The sequence below is a fragment of the Acinonyx jubatus genome, chromosome E1 (assembly GCF_027475565.1).
Source record: "Acinonyx jubatus isolate Ajub_Pintada_27869175 chromosome E1, VMU_Ajub_asm_v1.0, whole genome shotgun sequence".
Lineage (NCBI taxonomy): Eukaryota > Metazoa > Chordata > Mammalia > Carnivora > Felidae > Acinonyx > Acinonyx jubatus.
The window spans coordinates 27,667,776-27,686,401 of NC_069397.1; the positions used below are offsets into that span (position 1 = coordinate 27,667,776).

At 39.0% G+C, this 18,626-nt stretch overlaps 2 protein-coding genes and 1 long non-coding RNA gene across 11 annotated transcripts in view; 2 read left to right on the plus strand and 1 right to left on the minus strand.

The window, feature by feature from the left end:
- The window catches only part of TEX14 (testis expressed 14, intercellular bridge forming factor), a 112,625-nt gene extending 107,365 nt beyond the window's left edge, over positions 1–5,260 (plus strand). For 6 of the 8 annotated variants that reach the window (XM_027034238.2, XM_053212368.1, XM_053212369.1 and 3 more), the window contains 4 exons: positions 387–479; positions 2,734–2,843; positions 4,089–4,140; positions 4,598–5,260. In XM_027034238.2, the coding sequence (XP_026890039.1) occupies positions 387–479; positions 2,734–2,843; positions 4,089–4,140; positions 4,598–4,634 (292 nt within the window). In that variant the 3' untranslated portion in view covers positions 4,635–5,260. Of the gene's footprint in view, positions 1–386; positions 480–2,733; positions 2,844–3,136; positions 3,214–4,088; positions 4,141–4,597 lie in introns of all 8 variants that reach the window. The other 2 variants (XR_003412571.2, XM_053212370.1) reach the window with 2 other exon arrangements.
- Positions 4,689–14,972, minus strand: LOC113592653 (uncharacterized). The gene is made up of 4 exons (XR_003412572.2): positions 14,411–14,972; positions 13,965–14,012; positions 7,259–7,532; positions 4,689–4,827 (listed from the first exon to the last, which is right to left on the minus strand). It is a non-coding gene; the product is annotated as an uncharacterized LOC113592653 (long non-coding RNA).
- A 27-nt stretch (positions 14,973–14,999) lies between these two features.
- Positions 15,000–17,548, plus strand: LOC113592650 (serine/arginine repetitive matrix protein 1). 2 transcript variants are annotated; one of them, XM_027034242.2, is made up of 2 exons: positions 15,000–16,723; positions 17,368–17,548. In XM_027034242.2, the coding sequence occupies exons 1-2, from the start codon at positions 15,139–15,141 to the stop codon at positions 17,418–17,420; spliced, it is 1,638 nt and encodes a 545-aa protein (XP_026890043.2). In that variant the 5' UTR covers positions 15,000–15,138; the 3' UTR covers positions 17,421–17,548. The 2 variants fall into 2 exon arrangements, with proteins under 2 accessions (XP_026890043.2, XP_053068355.1); XM_053212380.1 differs by having other exon boundaries at positions 15,000–16,703; positions 17,368–17,414.
- The last annotated feature ends 1,078 nt before the right edge of the window (positions 17,549–18,626 follow it).

The following is an 18,626-nucleotide window of genomic DNA, read 5'->3' on the forward strand; positions in this document are numbered from 1 at the left end:
TCCTTCTGAAAACACTGTGCATCCTTTAGCTTCTGAGGTAGTTCTTCATTCAAAAAACTTACAGGAATGAGTGTACAGTTCTAGCCCAGGGTGGAAATTAACTTAATGGCCTAGAATTGAGACTGAGTCTGGCATTGGACTTTGGGAGGTGGCTATTCTCATGGGTGCTGAGGCTTTTTATTAAGAAGCTAAAGAAGAGTTTTTGGTGTGCATCTAAATTGTATGTAAGTGACCTCTGCAACTGTAAATACAGTCTCACCTAGCTATCATTTTCTTATCTGTACAGTGAAAACACATGTTTTAAGGTCCTTTCCCACTCTAAAACACTGTACCTCCTTGTCATGGAATAAGAATTGTCTCAGTTCTCTTCACTTGTCCTTGGACAGAGCTCACTCTACTCTTGATGAGGACCTAGAAAGATGGCTACAGCCACCTGAGGACAGCACGGAGCTACAGGATCTCCCCGGAGGCTCTACAAGGTTATTGTTTTCCATCAGGGGGTCATTTTCTTTTTTGTCAAGAAGGAGGACTAGATTTTAGTCATTAAAAAAAAAATACCTTGACTCTTTGGAGAATGAGTGTTTGTAGATAAGCCAGCCTTGACTCCTGTCTGCCCCTCTTCCTCCACACACAGTGCTCAAGATACTGATTAGCAGATGGATATCAGTATACAGAGAGGCCTCTAAGATTGCTATATCTTGGCCTTGTCACCTTCAACATTTTCATCAGCCATTTGAATTAAATCAGAAAAGGCACGCTTATCAAATTTTTAGGTAACAAAAATCTAAGAATGAATACTAATGTGATAGACTGGATTCAAAATGGCCTTGACAAGTGGAAATGTTAAATGCTTCTAAAAGATGAAAGTGAGCATTCAGATGTGTAGAATGCAAGGGATCTGACCTAATGGAGAATTTTTGACTGGAATCTCCTCCTCACTGGTTTCATTGAAGGTAGGAAGTATGTCGTTTTATTTTTATATGCTCAGCACTTAGCATGCATTTTGAGACATGGTAAGAATTCAAAAAATTTTTCTTGAAGAAGGCATAAATAGCGACTCCATGAGGCCTCATTGATGCAGTTGCTAAAATGGTCAATGCAGCATTAATGCTGAACAAACAACAGCATCTTGCCCAGGCCAAGGTGATGTCTCATGCTAAAGAGAGGACTCGTAGGACACAGTGTGGGGTTACTTTCTGGGCAAAATATTTTATTACTTTTTAAAATTATTTATTTATTTATTTTGAGAGAGAGTGAGGGAGAGGGGCAGAGAGAGAGAGAGAGAGAGAGAGAATATCCCAAGCAGGCTTCGCACTGTCAGTACAGAGTCTGGGTGCAATATTTTATTTTATTATTTTATTTTATTTTATTTTATTTTATTTTATTTTTTGTTTTGTTTTGTTTTGTTTTATTTTAAAGATATAGGCTTGTTTTTTTAAAGTGTATCTATTTTGAGAAAGAGAGAGCAGGGGAAGGGCAGAAAGAGAATCTCAAGCAGGCTCCACACTGTCAGCACAGAGCCAGATGTGCTCAAGCTCACGAACTGTGAGATCATGACCTGAGCCGAAATCAAGAGTCAGATGCTTAACTGACTGAGCCACTCAGGTGCCCCTGGGTGCCGTATTTTAAAAGCGATGTTGACAAACAGAAGAGGGTGGCCATCGAATAGTCAGAGGTCTGAAAACCATATCATGTGAGAATAGCTGAAGGAGTTGGGGAGGCTCAGCTGGAGAAGTGCAGGTGGAGTGGAGAATATTTGATAGTTACCCTCAAATACCTGAAATGTAAAGTTAAGAGAGTCAGCTTACTCTCTTCTGCCCCAAAGGGCAGAGCTAGTGACTAGAAACTGCACTTCGAGATTTTATCCAGTAAAGCACATGCTTTTTAATAGCTATTGCTATCTGATAGAAAAAGCAGGTGCCTTTACAGTTTATCAACAGCTCCTCCCACTCAAGCACAGGCTAGACAACTCTGGTTCTGGGCATTTGGACAGAGGTGGAAGAGAACCTGAAGGCTTCCTCCAGTTGTAGAACTTATGATTCTATTAGAGGTTAGGAGGGAAAAAAATCGTTTTTGCTTTAGGTGGCTTTATTTTCTCTCTTGTTTTACATATTTTGTTTTGAATATTTAGTAAATAAAAAAAGAATAAAAATCCCTGTACAGTGTCAAATTGGTTCAGCCAGCATCTGTTGAGTGCTGACAACCAAGTGCTGTGCTGCAGGAGCAGAGGAGTGGGATGTCTCTGCCCTTCAGGAGCTTACACTTGAGCAGGGGAGATGATTTCTGCTTACTAGTTTGGCAAATATGGTCTTATTGTTAGATACTTCAATCAGAGATACTTGAGAGTTTCAGGAAATGAAGTAAGGTAATAAAATAAATGGTGGTTACAAAAAAGGGCACCAATTACAACATAAGTGAAATGCTTTTGTTGGGAAGGGAGGTAGATAATATAGCCTAGAGGTTGATAGAGTCTGAATCAGACTGCCTGGGTCAGATCCCAGATCCAGGATTCCTGAGGCACATAACTTCTGTGTACCTCAGTTTCCTTATTACTTGCTGGGAATGGTAATGGTAACTATATAGTTGTGATAAGAATTAAATGGCTTACTGTACATTATAGCACATGTGCCAATGCCTGGCCAGTAGTGCTAGCTATTATGTTTCCTTTGGAGTAGTCCTGTTACCCTGGCCATTGTGCATATGGTTTGATGCCCCAAATCATTGTCTTTGAAGGGAGGCAAATACCAAGGATCAAGAAGTTGGTGAAAAGAAGAGAAAAGGGGAAGAAAGCTTCAAGTCAGAGAGAAGGAAATCAGACAGCTTTTTAGGCAATTCTGAAGAAGGTATGAATGAATGGTTGTTTATAATGTAACCTGGAGTCCTTGGGCTATGATGAGCATCAGAGTTATTTAGAAATATTTCCCAGATGCTATACATAATCCTTCTATGCTTTCCTCCTGTAGTTCAGCCCAGGTTTTCTGTTAATTGCCAGTTACACCTTAATCACAAAACAGTAACATCCTATTTTATTTCTAAAGCAAGCCTTTGGCCAATCTCATCATCTTGTCTTGCACATTGTCTAGAAAGATGTTTTGCTTCTAATTGTCTAATGTCTTCAAAAGAGTTCTAAATTTAGCTCACACAGAGGCTGCAGAATCTGAGAAGGAATTATAAACTGTGGAATTTAAGTGGAATCTACAAGTAATGTGAAAGGTATAAATTGATCTTAATTTCAAAACTATTTTGATAGAGCTTTAGGCACCATTCACAAATGACACCCTCCTATATTTAAGTTCCTCCTACTTAAGAAGTTAGAGATACTGATTTTTTCAGAACACCTGGAATCCCTTTCATTCCTTCGCCAATTCATTCTCATTCTCCTTTCTCTGCCCTATTTTGTGCTTTGTGAACTATCTCCTGGGCTTTCTGGCCAACAGGCTTCCTGTTGGCCAGTGGGAAGAGGGCAGAGGAGTGGTTGGGTATTACTTCCCCTACCTGCCTACTTCAGCACCTTATCTCTGGATAGAAGTGGTGTCCCTTCACCACACAGCTTCTGTAAGGCAGCCTGTCCTCAATTCCAGCTCTCACTGGGTTCCAGTAACTGTTCTGCCCTAGCTCCACCCTAGTCCCTTTTGACTTAGCATTGATAATGGCTTCCCACTGCTGCTAGTCACTGGGTGCCTTGCCATCCTTTGTTTGCTCCCTTAACTCTGACTATACCTATGTAAGTAGTCACTTCATTAAAGGGCCTGCGAGTGTATTCTTTTTCCTCTGGGACCCTGGACTGGCACAGGACCCAGAGTGTGTAAGCATTTAGCTAGTGTTGAATTCACTGAGAACATAATGCAGAGACTTTGTGAATTAACATCATTAGTATCCATTGCTGTGACAGGGAGCTGCAGAATGTTAGGTGGGGAAGCCCATTAACTATTTTTGGAAAGATTCTGTCTCTAGCAGAAAACAACTATTACCGGTAAAACAGTCCACCCTAAACTAGAGAGAGAGCACTAAAGCAATTTCTGGATACTGGCACCTTTAGACCCAGAAAGTAACCTGGTTGTGTTTTCTTCTTTCTATATTTCATCAAGAGGAACTAAAACCCTGTTTTTGGAAGCGACTGGGTTGGTCTGAACCATCCAGGTAATGAGTTGGCATATGTTTGTAGGTCCAAGTTCACTGTCTCTAGACCACATGAACAGGCTTTAAACATTTATCAGCATGTAAATAAACATTAATGTTAAAGTTATTGATAAAGTTGTTTGAATGATAATTAATTCAAAGTTGCTCAATTTTTTATGTGTTAATGTTTACAGCTAATTAAAATACAAGGTGAAATTAATGCCAGGTTTGATTAAGTCATCAGTAGAGTCAGCACAAGAACAGTTTTGGACAGAGGGAGGACAGGATGATGCTATCAATTGCTTTGTAGTCATTGTACATTCCCATGACATACTAATTGATTATCCCCCTTGACTATAAAGATCAAAATCCCTTCCCTTGAACTCAGTTGAATAGAAGGAAACTGTTGTTTGTGTCTTTAAAAAACATAGATACTCACTTGAAACTCTTTTTTTGTGTGTGTTTAAAAAATACACAGAATAATCGTGCTGGATCAGAGTGACTTGTCAGACTGATGGGAGTTGGATCGTACATGAACTCCTGGCCTGAGTTTGAGCATCCTGCTTGTGAGCTCCCGTCTCTCCTCATCTGCTTCAGTCACCATCAGGGCAGTGATTCTGTAGCTCACACTTTGTTCAGCTGCCACAATAGACAGAACGGCTGGCCCTGTCTGCACCACAGTTAACCATCTGTTTTCAGTTCAGATTTCTGAAAAGTGAAAGGTAGCTTTTATTGTAAAATTTCCTCATTGTTCCCAGAATGGCTTTGGTTTTGGTTTTGTTGGTACAGATTTTTGAAAACTTTAATTCCTGTTATATAATAAAATGTTTACTTTTAATACCATTTAGGTTTTAGCTGTGTAAGACATTTCTGTGTTTTAGTTATTGGGAGAGGAACTGCCACCCAAAGAGGCTTCAATATCTGTTATAAAGTTTGACAGATAAGCAATGACTGCTACCACCTCTCATATAAGCCAGCACCAGTCATCCATAGTTTAGAACAGAAATACTGCCCTCCTCTTGGCCAGGATTGTCATATTCCCATTCCAGCTAGAATTTACTTACATGATGAAAGTACAGGTCGGAGTAAAAGTCCAAGATATTTTGAACCCTTTAAAGTGAATAAACATCATTTCTGAGTATTTTGGATTGTATACCTCACATCATTTGTGTCTTAGAGGAGTGAAATTGTGGGAAGATGAAGATCACAACGTTTTCTCTAATTTAGCCTCTAGTGACTCCTGGGCAGATGCATACATGTGTCTGGCATGGTATTTAGAGGATTGATATACCTTCATCTGCCTCAAGTTTGGAGCTTTTACATGTGAATAAAAACCTTTTCTTAGAAGTTATGTGCTGTTGTGCAGTACTAGCCAGCTACCAGCTAACATTTTATTCTTAGCAAGTGAATGATAGGTCTTTTGTTTGTGAAAACTGGATAGTTCCTGTTGAGGATGGTCATATCATACAGTTTTTATTAGCACCCCAGAATTCTACCCTGCACAAATAAAATAGGAAGGTACAAATCTATTTGACTACTTTGAAACAAGGAAACAGTTGCTTGCCACTGTAACCAGAGCAAAACCAAAGCAAATTACTTTACAAATAATACTGTATATAAGAAACTTGGGGGGATACGGAGACTTGTAGTACATAGTCCTTCCTCTCAAAAACTTTTAATTGGTGCAACAAAACCAACATACATAAATATGTAAGGACTTTGTGTCCAGGACCCACAGGAAAAAAAATGTATGGAGTGATAGACATATCATGTTAAATAGTGAGTTGTGATATTACAGCATTATCTATTAGTATTCATAAAGGCTACAAGTCCTACATAAACTCTCACTGATGTGGTTTATAATCACTAATATTGGCCAACATTAACAATAATAATGTTGGTAGATAATGTTTATTGGTTATGGAGTAACTGTTAGGTGCCAGGGTTCCATGATCTGCCCAAGACCATACTGGAGCAAACATGTTTGTATACTTCACAGTAAAACAGAGTAGCTTTCCCTGAGGCTGTAGTTCAAGAGTGCCCTGCGCACTCTTGGAAGTGAACCAAGAGCAAATTTAAGTTAAAACTGATGGTGATATATCCTTTATGAACTTAGTCCCCATCCTCACATCTGTCTGGTGGGTTTGGTGCTGAGTTTTTAGAGTATACGGAGTCCTTCACTTTTCCTCAATATGTGGAAATATAATGAATACATAAACGGTTCTAGACACATAGTAGATGGCTAATAAATTATTGTTGGCTCACTATTGAATGGAATTTTCCCCTTGGAAAATTTGATTATTAGAAATTTCCAGATTAGATTTTAGTTGCTGTTGTTGTTGTTATTGTTTTCAAATACATAGCTTTTGGCCCTTTTCTGGATGCTAATAGTACTCTTTTATTACTTGCTATTAGAGGGGTGTTTTAGTTGTGCCTGGCTGCCTCACTCAGAGGAGCATGTAACTTGATCTCATGCCCTATGTTCAAGCCCTATGTTTGGTGTAGAGATTACTTAAATAAATAAACTTAAAAAAAAAAAAAGAATTGGGTTTTAGAGATGTGCCTCCCAAGAACTTAGAAATAAGTTGGTCCTCTGGGAGTTATATAAGTAAAAATCCAGTGTCCCACTGAATATGATTAATTGTATAGTGGGGTAAAATTAAAGGACCTTCTATAAATGTGTGACTTAACAGATATTTGGAAATAATATTGAAAAAATAGAGTAAGGAGGAGGGATGTGTCCTACCAGATGTGAAAGCATAGCATAAGGCTGCAATAATTAACAGAATATGGTATTGACATCAGAATGGAAACCTGATCCTTTAGTTCCATCTCCACCCCTTTCAGTTGTCATGAAATTACATCTTTATGTAAAGTGTGGCCAAAAATAAAAGCTAATAATATTTTTAATGCGTTACTCTCTTAAATTATGTAAAAAATAAACCAGGATTTGGAGTTATAAATCAAAGTTACAGTAACACTAACTTTTATACTAATTATTGCTGTTTTCTTGCTTTAAATGTATTGATCTCCTAAATCATGGAGAAAACAAAAAGTGCAGTTACAAACCATTGTAATGGTTGTAACCAAAATTAGTATAAAAACTAATACTGGTTTTTATAATTGCCCATGTACTTACCTTTATTGAGACCTTTTATTTCTCCATATGGCTTTGAGTTACTATGCAGTGTCCTTTTATTTCAACTTGAAGCATTTCTTGAACATTTCTGGTAGGGTAGATCTAGTGCTTACAAACTCCCTCAGCTTTAGTTTTTCTAGGAATGTCTTAATTTACCCCTCACATTTGAAGGACAGCTTTTCTGGATATAGGATTCTTGGTTGACAAGGGTTTTTATTTTTTATTTTTAGCACTTTGAATATATTGGCCTACTGTCTTCTGTCTTTCAGAGTTTCTGTATATAAAAGAATCATTAGTTTATATTTAGGGGCACACTATACACAAGAATGTAACTCTGTCACATCAACAATTAATAGGGGTAGGATGAAGCTGTAAAGGGAGAGAGTTTTTTTATTGTTATTGAAGTTAAGCTGGTATAAATTCAAATTAGAGTGTTACACATTTAGGATGCAAAATGTAATCTTCATGGTCACCACAAAGAAAATAGCTATGGAATATACACAAAAGGAAAAGAGAAAATAATTTAAACATTTCACTACAGAAAGTCAACTAAATACAAAAGGAGACAGTAATGCAAGAAATGTGGGACAAAAAACAAATAGCGTAATGACAGACGATCTCATCAGTAATTCGTTTAAGCATAAATGAATCAGGGGCGCCTGGGTAGTTCAGTCGGTTAAGCGTCCAACTTTGGCTCAAGTCATGATCTTGTGGTTCATGAGTTCCAGCCCCACATCAGGCTCTGTGCTGACAGCTCCAAGCCTGGAACCTGTTTCAGATTCTGTGTCTCCCTCTCTCTCTGCCCCTCCCCTACTCACTCTCTCTCTCAAAAATAACACTAAAAAAATTTTTAAACATAAATGAATCAAACTCTCCAATCAAAAGACAGAGATTGGAAATGGATAAAAACACATTAACTATATGCTATCTATAAGAGACATTCAAAGCCATAAATAGATTGAAAGTGAAAAGATCAAAAAGATATTCCATGCAAGTAGTAAACAGAAGAGCAGGGGTGGCTATACTAATATCAGACAAAGTAAACTTTAAATCAAAAAAGGTTACAAGAGACCAGGATATTATATACAAAAGGTTCAATAGGGAAAGAATATATTACAGTTATATTTATATACCTAATGACAGACCACCAAAATATATGAAGCAAAACTGATGGAATTGAAGGGAGAGAATAGACGATTCTATAACAATAATTGGAGACTTCAAAAACTCACAATAATGGATAGAACAACCAGACAGAAGATAAGTAAGGAAACAGAGGAGTTAACAAACCAACTAGATCATACAGATATATATAGAACACGCTAGCCAACAACAAAAAAATACACATTCTTCTCAAGCACACATGGGACATGTTTTAGGATAGGCCATATTGTAGGCCACTTAAGTCTCAACAGATGTTAAAAGATAGATATGATAAAGTATCTTCTCTGACCACAACAGGATGAAATTATAAATTAATAACCAAAGGAAGGAAACGTGGAAAATTCATAAAATTGTGCAAGTTAACACTTTTAAAATGACCAATGGATAAAAGAAATTACAAGGAAATTAGAAAATACTTTGAGATGCAGGAAAACAAAAGTAACATCAAAACTTATGGGATGCAGCAAAAACTGTGCTAAGAGGGAAACTTCTAAGTTATAAATACATTAAAAAAATCTTAAATCAACAACGTAACTTTACAACTTAAGAAACTAGAAAAAGAACAAACTAAATCCAAACTAGCAGAAGGAAGGTATAATAGAGATTAGAGCAGAGATAGAAAAACAATAGAGAAATGAAACCAAAGGCTAATTCTTCAAAAAGATCGACAAAATTGACAAACTTTAGCTAGATAGACTAAGAAAAGGGAAGACTCAAATTACCAAAATCAGAAATTAAAGTGGGGACATTACTACTTATTCTACAGAAATAAAAAGGATTATACGGGAGTACTATGAACAATTGTATGCCAACAAATTGGATAACAGATGAAATGGACAATTTCCTAGAAACACAAAACCTGCAAGACTAAATCATGAAGAGAAAATCTGAATAGACCTATAACTAGTAAGGAGATTGAATCAGTAATCAAAATCCTCCCAATAAAGAAAAGCCCTGAACTTGATGGCTTCACTGATGAATTCTACCAAACATCTTAGGGACTAATACCAATCCTTCTCAAACTTTTCCAAAAAATTGAAGAGAAGACACTTTCTAAATCATTCTGAGGCCAGCATTACCCTCATACCAAAGCTAGACAAAGACACTCGCAAGAAAACTACAGATCAGATCCCTTAGGAACATTGATGCAAAAATCCTCAACACGAGCAAACAAAATTAAGCATATTGAAAAGATTATACACTATGATCAAATGAGATTTATTCCTGGAATGCAAGTATAGCTCTACATGAAAATCATAATATGTACTGTTATGCAACAATGTAATATGTGATATGCCACATCAATAGAATAAAGAGGGGGAAAAGCCTCATCATTTCAACTTGATGCAGAAAAAGCATTTGACAAAATCAACACCTTTTCATGACACTCAACAAACTGGGAGTAGAAGGAAGCTCAATATGATTAAAGCCACATGTGAAAAGCCTCTGGCAAACATCTTACTCAATGGTATGGAAAGACTGAAAGGTTTTCCTCTAAGATCAGACACTAGAGAAGGATGCCTGCTTTCACCACTTCTATTTAACATAGTAGTAGAAGTTCTGGCCAGAGCATTTAGGCAAGAAAAGTAAATAAAAGTAAATAAAAATAAAATAAAAAAAAGTAAAAAAAAGTAAATCCTAATTGGAAAGGAAATAGTAATCTCAAATAGTAATAGTAATCTCAAATAGTAATCTCTGTTTGCAGATGATATGAATTTAGAAAACTCTAAAGACATAACCAAGAAAACTGTTGGAACTAACAAATGAATTCAGCAAAGTGGCAGGATACAAAGGCAACACACAAGATTCCATTGCATTTCCATACATGAACAAGGAAGAATGTGAAAGGGAAATTACAAAAACAATTCCATTTACAGTAGCATCAAAAAGAATAAAATACTTAAGAATTAACCAGGGAGGTGAAACACTTGTACTATGAAAACTACAAAACAGTGCTGAAAGAAATTAAAGAAGACATAGATAAATGGGAGCACATCCTATGTTCATGTAATGGAAGACACTATATTGTTAAAATGTCAATACTGCCCAGAGCCATTTATAGATTCCATGCAATACCTATCAAAACCCCAATGATGTTCTTTGCAGAAATAGAAAAACCCATCCTAAAATTCATATGAAATCTCCAAATAACCAAAGCAATTTTTCAAAAGAACAACAGAATTGAAGGGCTCACACTTCCTGATTTCAAAACTTACAAAGCTACACTAACCAAAATAATGTGGTATTGGCATATAGACATATAGATCCATGGAATAGAATAGAGAGCCTAGACGTAAAACTTTGCAAATATGTTCAAATGATTTCTGACAAGGATGCCAAGACCATGGGGAAAGGACAGTCTCTTCAACAAATGGTGCTGGGAAAACTGGATATCCACATGCAAAAGAGTGAAATTCTTACCTCACATTTATCTAACACCATATACAAAAATTAATTCAAAATTGATCAAATACCTAAATCTAAGGCCAAAAACAATAAAACTCTTAGAAGAAAACATAGGACAAAAGCTTTAAGTATTGGATTTGGCAATGATTTCTTGGACATGACATCAAAGGTACAGGCAACAAAATAAAAAAAATAGATATATTGAACTTCATGAAAATTTAAAACTTCACTATCCACGGAGTAAAAAAGCAAACCCCTAGAATGAGAGAAATAACTTGCAAATCATATATCTGATAAGGGATTAATAGCCAGAATATACAGAGAACTCCTAAATTCAACAACAAAAAACAATTCAAGATTGGGCACAGGACTTGGAATAGACATTTTTCCAAAGAAGTTATATGAATGGTCAAAATGAGCACATGAAAAGATGTTCAACATGACTAATTATTAGGGAAATGCAAATCAAAACCACCATGCAATACCACCTCACATTCTTTAAGATGGTTACTATGAAAAATACAAAACAAGTGTTGGCAAGAATGTTTTTAAATTAGAACCTCTGTGCACTGTTGGTGTGAATGTAAGATGGCACAGTCATTATGGAAAGCAGTATGGTGGTTCCTCAACAAATTAAAAATAGAATTATCATATGACCCAGCAATATATTCCACTTGTGAATAGAGTCTCCAACAGATAGTTCTGCACCAATGTTCATAGCAGCATTATAGCTCAAATGTGGAAACATCAGTGTCCATAAATGGATGAAGGGATAAACAAACTGTGGTAAATATGATGGAATATTATTGAACTTTAAAAGGGAAAGAAATTCTGCAATATGCTACGACATAGATGAACCTTGAGGACATTATGCTAAGTGAAAGAAGCCAATCACAAAAATAAAATAATGTATGATTCCACTTACATGAGTTACTTACAGTAGTCCAAATCATAAGGACAGAAAGTATAGTGGTTGTCAAGGCTGGGGTAAGGGGGCATTGGGAGTTACTGTTTAATAGGTATGGAGTTTTTATTTGGGATTCTGAGAAAGTTCTTGAAATGGATAGTGAGTGGTGATGACTGCACAACATTGTTAATGTACTTAATGCCAATGCATTGTGCATTTAAAAATGGCTAAAACAGTAAATTTACAAGATGAGAAGAGTTATGGGGATGGATGGTGATGATGGTTGCGTAACAATGTAAATGTATTTAATACCACTGAACTGTACACTTCAGAATAGTTAAGATGGTAAATGTTATGTGTGTTTTACCACAATAATTTTTTTAATTATGGAAAAGCATAAGTGGACTAAGTAGAAAGGTGTCCGGGACATATTATGGACTCATGCTAGTAGGTATAATATGACCCCATGAAAATTTATACATAAATGTCTACATTTGATAAATGCATAGATATCTGGAGGGATGCTTATTAAAGTAGTAAAATAGTCCTTTCAGGAAAGATGCTTATTAAAGTAGTAAAATAGTCCTTTCAACTTTTCATAATTCTTTTAGCTGTTTTCTGTTTGGAGAATAGAAGGTTTAGGAATACTTAAATCAGTGGGAGGCAGAACTATAATGTCATAGTTAAGTAACTATAAACTTAGTCAATTTTATTAGAACTCATTTGAAGGAAAACTGCTTAATAGAAAGGAATGGTTAGTGTCAAGCATAAGAAAAGGAAGTTTTAGGTGCCAGACATGGGGATGGATGCTCAGCTAAAGCTGTATGGATGAGTGGATGGGGAGTGCACTAGGTATGCCTAGTGCTTTGTGACAGGTGTTGCCCTCTTGTGGGATATCATACTGACTTCTTGATCCGGTTCCATGTTCACCAAGCAACTTTTCTTCCTCTTGAAGTTGGTGTGTCTATAGGGAAAGAATGACCTGGCTTCCAATCAGTTCAATAGTGTGTTTCTCAAAGTATATTAGTGGGTTGTTATTCTGGTTTATATATTGGTCTCTGTGCTTGGTTAATGACAGTTGACACTAGAGAAATTGATTTACATAATCTATTACTTCATAAGAAATTACCTCCAAAACTTAGTGACTTAAAATAGCAATAACCATTTATCTTTAACAGTTTTTATATATCAGGAATTTGGAAGTGACCCAGGTGGGCAGTTGTGGCGCAGGGTTTCTCCTGACGTTGCAGTTTAATGCATTTACTAGTTGACTCACTCATATGACTGGCAATTTTGTCTTGGCTATTGACTAGGGACCTCAGTTTCTTTCCACCTGGGTCTCCCATTGAGTTTCCTCACCACATGGCAACTGGTTTTCCCCAGAGTGAGCAATCCAAGAGATTTTGCCTACACCAAGGCAAAAGGTGCAGTGCCATTATGATCAGCTTCAGAAGTCCTAGACCATCATTTCTGCTATAAACTGTTGGTCGCAGAGGGCAAGCCCTGATTCAGAATGAGAGAGGCCTACACAAAGGCATGAATACTAGCAGATGAGAATCACTGGGGGCCATCTTGGAGACTGGCTACCACAAATCCCATCAACCAAGTGGCAATTCCTGGCAATCCTGTCCTTTGCTGTATGCTTTCCATTCAAAATAAAACAGTTTAATATAGCTTTTACATCTCATCACATTTTATCTTCATCATACCCCTGCCAGTAGGAAGAGCAGGAGAAGTGAGAGTGTGATTACCCTGAAAGAACCTACTTGTGACTCAAGCATGGATTAATACAAGTTAGATTATTCATGATGAGGAAAATATCAAGATTCTGTATTTTGTTTTGCCCATTTTTGCAAGAATCACCCTTTTGTGTTTACTTGTGCTGAAATTGAACACTGAAAAAAATATTTTCCCCAATATTAAGAGAATGTAAACAATTATTCAAACAAGTACTGAGATGATTTTAATAAGAACAAAAAAGTGATAGCAGACTTAACGTTACATGTTGATGGAGAAATTAAAACTCAATAAATTTATAAAGAGAAATATAATCTTCCCAGACAAACAGATAAGCATTATAGCATCGTGGTTAAAGGTTATAAATCAACAAGTCACCGTATTGAAAGGAGAATCTCCTAGGAAAGCTTTTTTAAGTCAGCCAGTCTCAATTTTATAACAAGATATCAAATAAGTATAAACAGGAACCATCTTCATTTCAACCTGGCTTACCCTTAGTGTCTTCAAGATATCTGACTTGTATTCTACTTTTATCCTTTTCTGTAAAACAAGATATAATGGTTAGCCAAATGTTTTATATTCTAAAGACGTGTCAGTAGCTCAAGGTTTCTTGGCCTATTGAGATTCCTGTTACCTAAGAACGTGTTGGTTTTTGTTTCAACTTTGTCTTTAATCAAAGCTGATTTTAAAGATCCAGAAACAATGAATCTGACTGTCCTGTAACCATGAAGACCCTTCAGAGTCAATAGTGGAATGTGGATATGGTAGAGAGCAGCATGTGAAAGGGAAAGAAAGATGACAGTGTCTCCCATCCAAAATGGTATCCAAGATGCAAAGGCACTTTTCAAATCAAGAAAGAACCAAAGTCCAGCTAATTAGGAGAATTGAGAGGAGAGGATTGTGAGAAAAGACACTCACATTTTTTGAGTGACACTTACCTACCAGATGTTGGTTTCCAGATGAAGAAACCAAGGCTCAGACAAGTCAAATAACTTGTCTAAGGTGCACAGTCATTTACGATTGAAACCAATGACTAATTCCAAATCTTTCCTACAATCCTATACTCACTCCTAGGCCAAGAATGTGAGACTTTATGATTTGAGAAATCTGGATTTTTACCCCAGGGTCAACCAAACCACTTCTGATACCTGGAAAAGTATGGGGCTCTATTTTTTTACTTCTATACAACTAAATTGGGGACAACTTTGTACTTGCATCTTATTAAAACTGGTACTAACACAGAGTGATTGAGTTGAGTAGCCTTGCCTTAGCAGGATATTCAGACTGATTCCTTCTCTAGATGAGTCTGGGAATTCCTAGAATCTGTGGAGAGTAATGGAGAGTCTGGAGCCTTCCCTGTGTACTAGGGAAAACTGGTTTTACTAAGAACTTGACCAAAGATCTGGTGGTGTCAACTCCAAAGACAAGTCGCAGTTTCCTTGCAGTTACTGCTTGAGATTCTCTGAAGAACTGTGGCAGTATGCCAGGATGTTTAGTAGGAAGCTCTTTCCTTTATGACATCACCAGGCAGGTAGCTAAGGGGACTATTTGAGACACTCTTAGAATAACAGCCACTTTTGTGGGAGTACAAGAGCAGCAGCTTTTAAAGCCAAGGGTAAACATTCAGACTTCATTAGGATCCTCAATACAAGCCAGCCAGTAAAATATGGGATCTACCCAGAGGAGCTCAGTCTATCGGATGGTCAAGACAAATAAAACTGGGTCCAAGGTAGCAGTTTCAGCACAGAAAGGGTCTGAGGTTACTAACACAACCCCTCAGCGGGGACAAGGATATATGATTGCCTCGAGCTCACGAACCGCTGCAGCCCCCCGAAGTCCTTCGCCCCATCGAAGATCAGAAGCTGGGCATCTCCCCTCTTTCCATTCAGCATCAGACTATCCACGTTCTATCTCCCCCCAGTCAGGGCCCAGTGGAACACCCATCCCTCGAGGAAGCGAGGCCCGATCAAAATCAGAATCATACCGCCATCCCTCTATTCATCGAAAGATCCAGCAAACTCAAACATCAGCTTCCCATGCTGTCCAGACGCAACGGAATGTTAGCCCATCCAGAGAGGACTCAGCACGAAGAGGGGGTGAGAGCAAGCCAGGGCGTGACATCAGTAATCGCTACTCATTAACCTCTGATGCCAAATCCTCTCGCCGGTTGAGTTTTGTAGACCAGAAGGGTAACTTACAAATCTTGCAAGAAGACCCACCCTCCAAGGTCCAGTACCCACAAGGGGTCAGAGTTCCCCGTAGGACTTTGGTTTACCCAAAGGATGAAGCAGTTCAAACTGAACCCATCCAAAAGGGTTTGACTGCTACTGAGATCAGATCTCCAAGAAGACCCTCTAGCCCAGAACATAGCAGTGGCCGAGTCAGTGCAGACTCTCGGACAGCCCAAAGAAAGATCCCTGGCCAAGAGTGTGAAATGAGTCATCCCAGCCCAATTTACACAGAACCCAATACTTTGCATAGGAATATGAACTTGGAATCATCCCTCAGACTCTCTATCCTAAAGGATTTGAGTGGTGGACACCGAGTTCCTAGGCGTTCAGATCCTGAGACTATCCCTAAGCAGTCTGTCTACACTGACACCAAGAGCTCCCCAAAGAACTTAATATCATCAGAAGTAGAGTCCAACCTGAGGTCCTCAACTAGAGGAGATGGCGAGGTCAGCCGCAGGGTCACCATCTCTTCAGCGGAACAGTTATACTCAGCTCCCCGTGTGACATCTCGAGCAGTGTCTGAGAACCCCCACAAATCTATGTTTGTCACTCCAGAACCCAGCTATAAGCAGCACACCCAAAGACCCTCAGAAAGTGTCTGCATGTCCCCAGGACCTGCACTCAGGTATCCAGAACCCTCCCCAAAGCCCTCGGTCCATGCAGAACTGGAACTGACCCCTCGGCCCTTACCCCCTCGGGCCTTACCTAGGTATGGACCTGACTGTTCATGGTGGGCCTTACTCAATCCTGAAGTTGAAACATCCCAAAGCCGGCCAACAACACCTGATTTTGAGTCTAAGTCCCCTCTTCCCCCAGACCCTTTATTGTCCTTTTTTGAAATGGACTCAAGTCCTTTCTGTGAGGAAATGATGTTCCAGAGAGAGAAGGCAAGTCCAGCAACACCACCACCACTATCACCACCAAAGGAGTCTCCAAACCAGGCACCATTGAGAGAAATGCCACAAGCCCTCAAGCAGACCTCCAAACAACCCATTCAAAGGTTTAGTGCTTTCTTCTTGGGTATGTGAAGAAGCAGACTGCCCAGGTGCAGCCCCAATTTAGTGAGGTGGGACATTGGGGTGGGTAGGAAAGTCAGTCCCCTTCTTCATTCTGGGCCTCAGAGCTGCTCTCCTGCCAGTGCTCAAGCTAAACCTTGAGCCTGTTGCCCCATTCCTTCCCTGCCAGCTTTTTTGAGCTCCAAGCTAATGACATCAGTAACGATGCTTGGGCAGGCATCAGGCATTGATTCTTCCAGGCAACGCTGCTTAACCTTTCAATGGAAAGTAATAGAGAGTGGTTTTCAGGGTAGGAAGCGCTTCCCAAGAATGGAGATAAAGAACTGAGTTGGGACTAGGGCTGGTTAGGGCTAGTAAAGAAAATAAGGTTCTCAGGTAAATATTCTGACAACAAAGTGGAGAAGGGGAAGCACAGATACGCTAGGACCTAGACTTCCAAGAGGGGAAAGGCATTAACAGTGGCACAGAGGGTGGAGAAAAGGGTGGGGCAGGATTTAGTCCTAGACTGCAGGGGCTTCTTGGAGAGGATCAAGGGCTGAGGGCACCTTTGGATGGAGAAATGTAGAGCCTAAAAGGGAAATGTTAAGTAGTGGGGAGAGAGGTATACATCCCACAGTGAAAAAGAGCAACAATTTCTGTTACTTTCAGATGTGTCTGAGGAAATGTATAATCGTGTCATCTGGTGGCTAAAAGGTCTGTGATTTTCCCTCCTGTGGGTCCGTTGTTGGGGTTTGGGAGGCAGGAGGACAGGTGGAAGGATGACCGCTATGTATCTACAGAGCTAGGTCTATTAGCACCACACATACTAGAGGGTTGACTATAATTCCACTATTAGAGTCATTCCTTTGGGACTTGGAACCTTTTTCATTTTCGAGAGCCTCCTTTCAAAGGGAAGTAGTCATTTCTGAAATGGAGAACAATTTAAGCCTATGCCTTTCAGTTTAGCTAGTCTTACCTCTTGTGATTTTTAACCCCCCCCCCCCCGCAAAAAAAAGTCACCAAGACAAACTACCTGTTTCACAGTCTTACTCAGGGTTTACCCTGCCCTAATGTAGGTTGATGGGTCTCCTCTTGGGTCTTGTGTCAGAACTCTCCTCAAGCCCCCTTGTCCAGACTTGGGAGGTATTTATTGGCTTCTTCCCAGGCACAATCTCCAGGGATGTCCAGGCCTCTGTCTTGAGGCCATCAGTGGGTCCTGTAGCCAACTCTAGAATCCTTAAGTATCCCCAGGGCCTCGTGACACCCTCCCCCCCTTTGTACTCTTGACCTCTCTGTTGGAGAGAGAGGGGACCAACCCTCATAAAGTGAATATTAGTAACAAAGAGTTCCTGCCTTGAATGTTGTGGCCCAAGATATGCTTTATTCCTGTGAGCATGAGGGAGGCCAGGGCTCTGGATGAGGAAGTCCCTAGGGAGGAGAGAGTCCTGTGAATGCAATCCAGTCCCAACCGCATGAGCTATCAAATTGGCAGCAAAGAGCAGAGAAAGGCGTCCCTGCCCCTCAGAGAGAGCAAAGCTCTATAAAGCTGAGGTTTAGTAGTGTGGACTCTGGAGTTATAGTATTAGGTTTGAGTCCTGTGTCTAGTATTTTTTCACTGTGACCTTGGGTAAGTTATTTTATTTTTCAGTTGTTAGTTGCCCCAACTGTCAGTGGGAACAATGGCTACCTCTAGGATTTATAAGAGGACTAACCAAGCTACTACATGTATAGCACTTAGCATGGTGCCTGGTAACAGTGAGTCCTCAGTATTTACTGCTGTAAATTTACTAGCTGTTGCTATTTGGGCCACTTTCACTAGAAAGGATGTTGGGCCAGGTTATGCCAAAGTCCACTGGAGATCTTTAGTAAAATTCTCTTTTTCCCTTCCTGTTGGTACTCTCTGAATTCCATTTGCTGCCTCTTGGGAA

Bases quoted from the DNA above. Each gene is read 5' to 3' on its own strand.
- LOC113592650 (XM_027034242.2), top strand. From the start codon at position 15,139: ATGGGATCTACCCAGAGGAGCTCAGTCTATCGGATGGTCAAGACAAAT. The intron at 16,724-17,367 runs GTATGTGAAGAA...TGTTACTTTCAG, and splicing joins GTTTAGTGCTTTCTTCTTGG to ATGTGTCTGAGGAAATGTAT.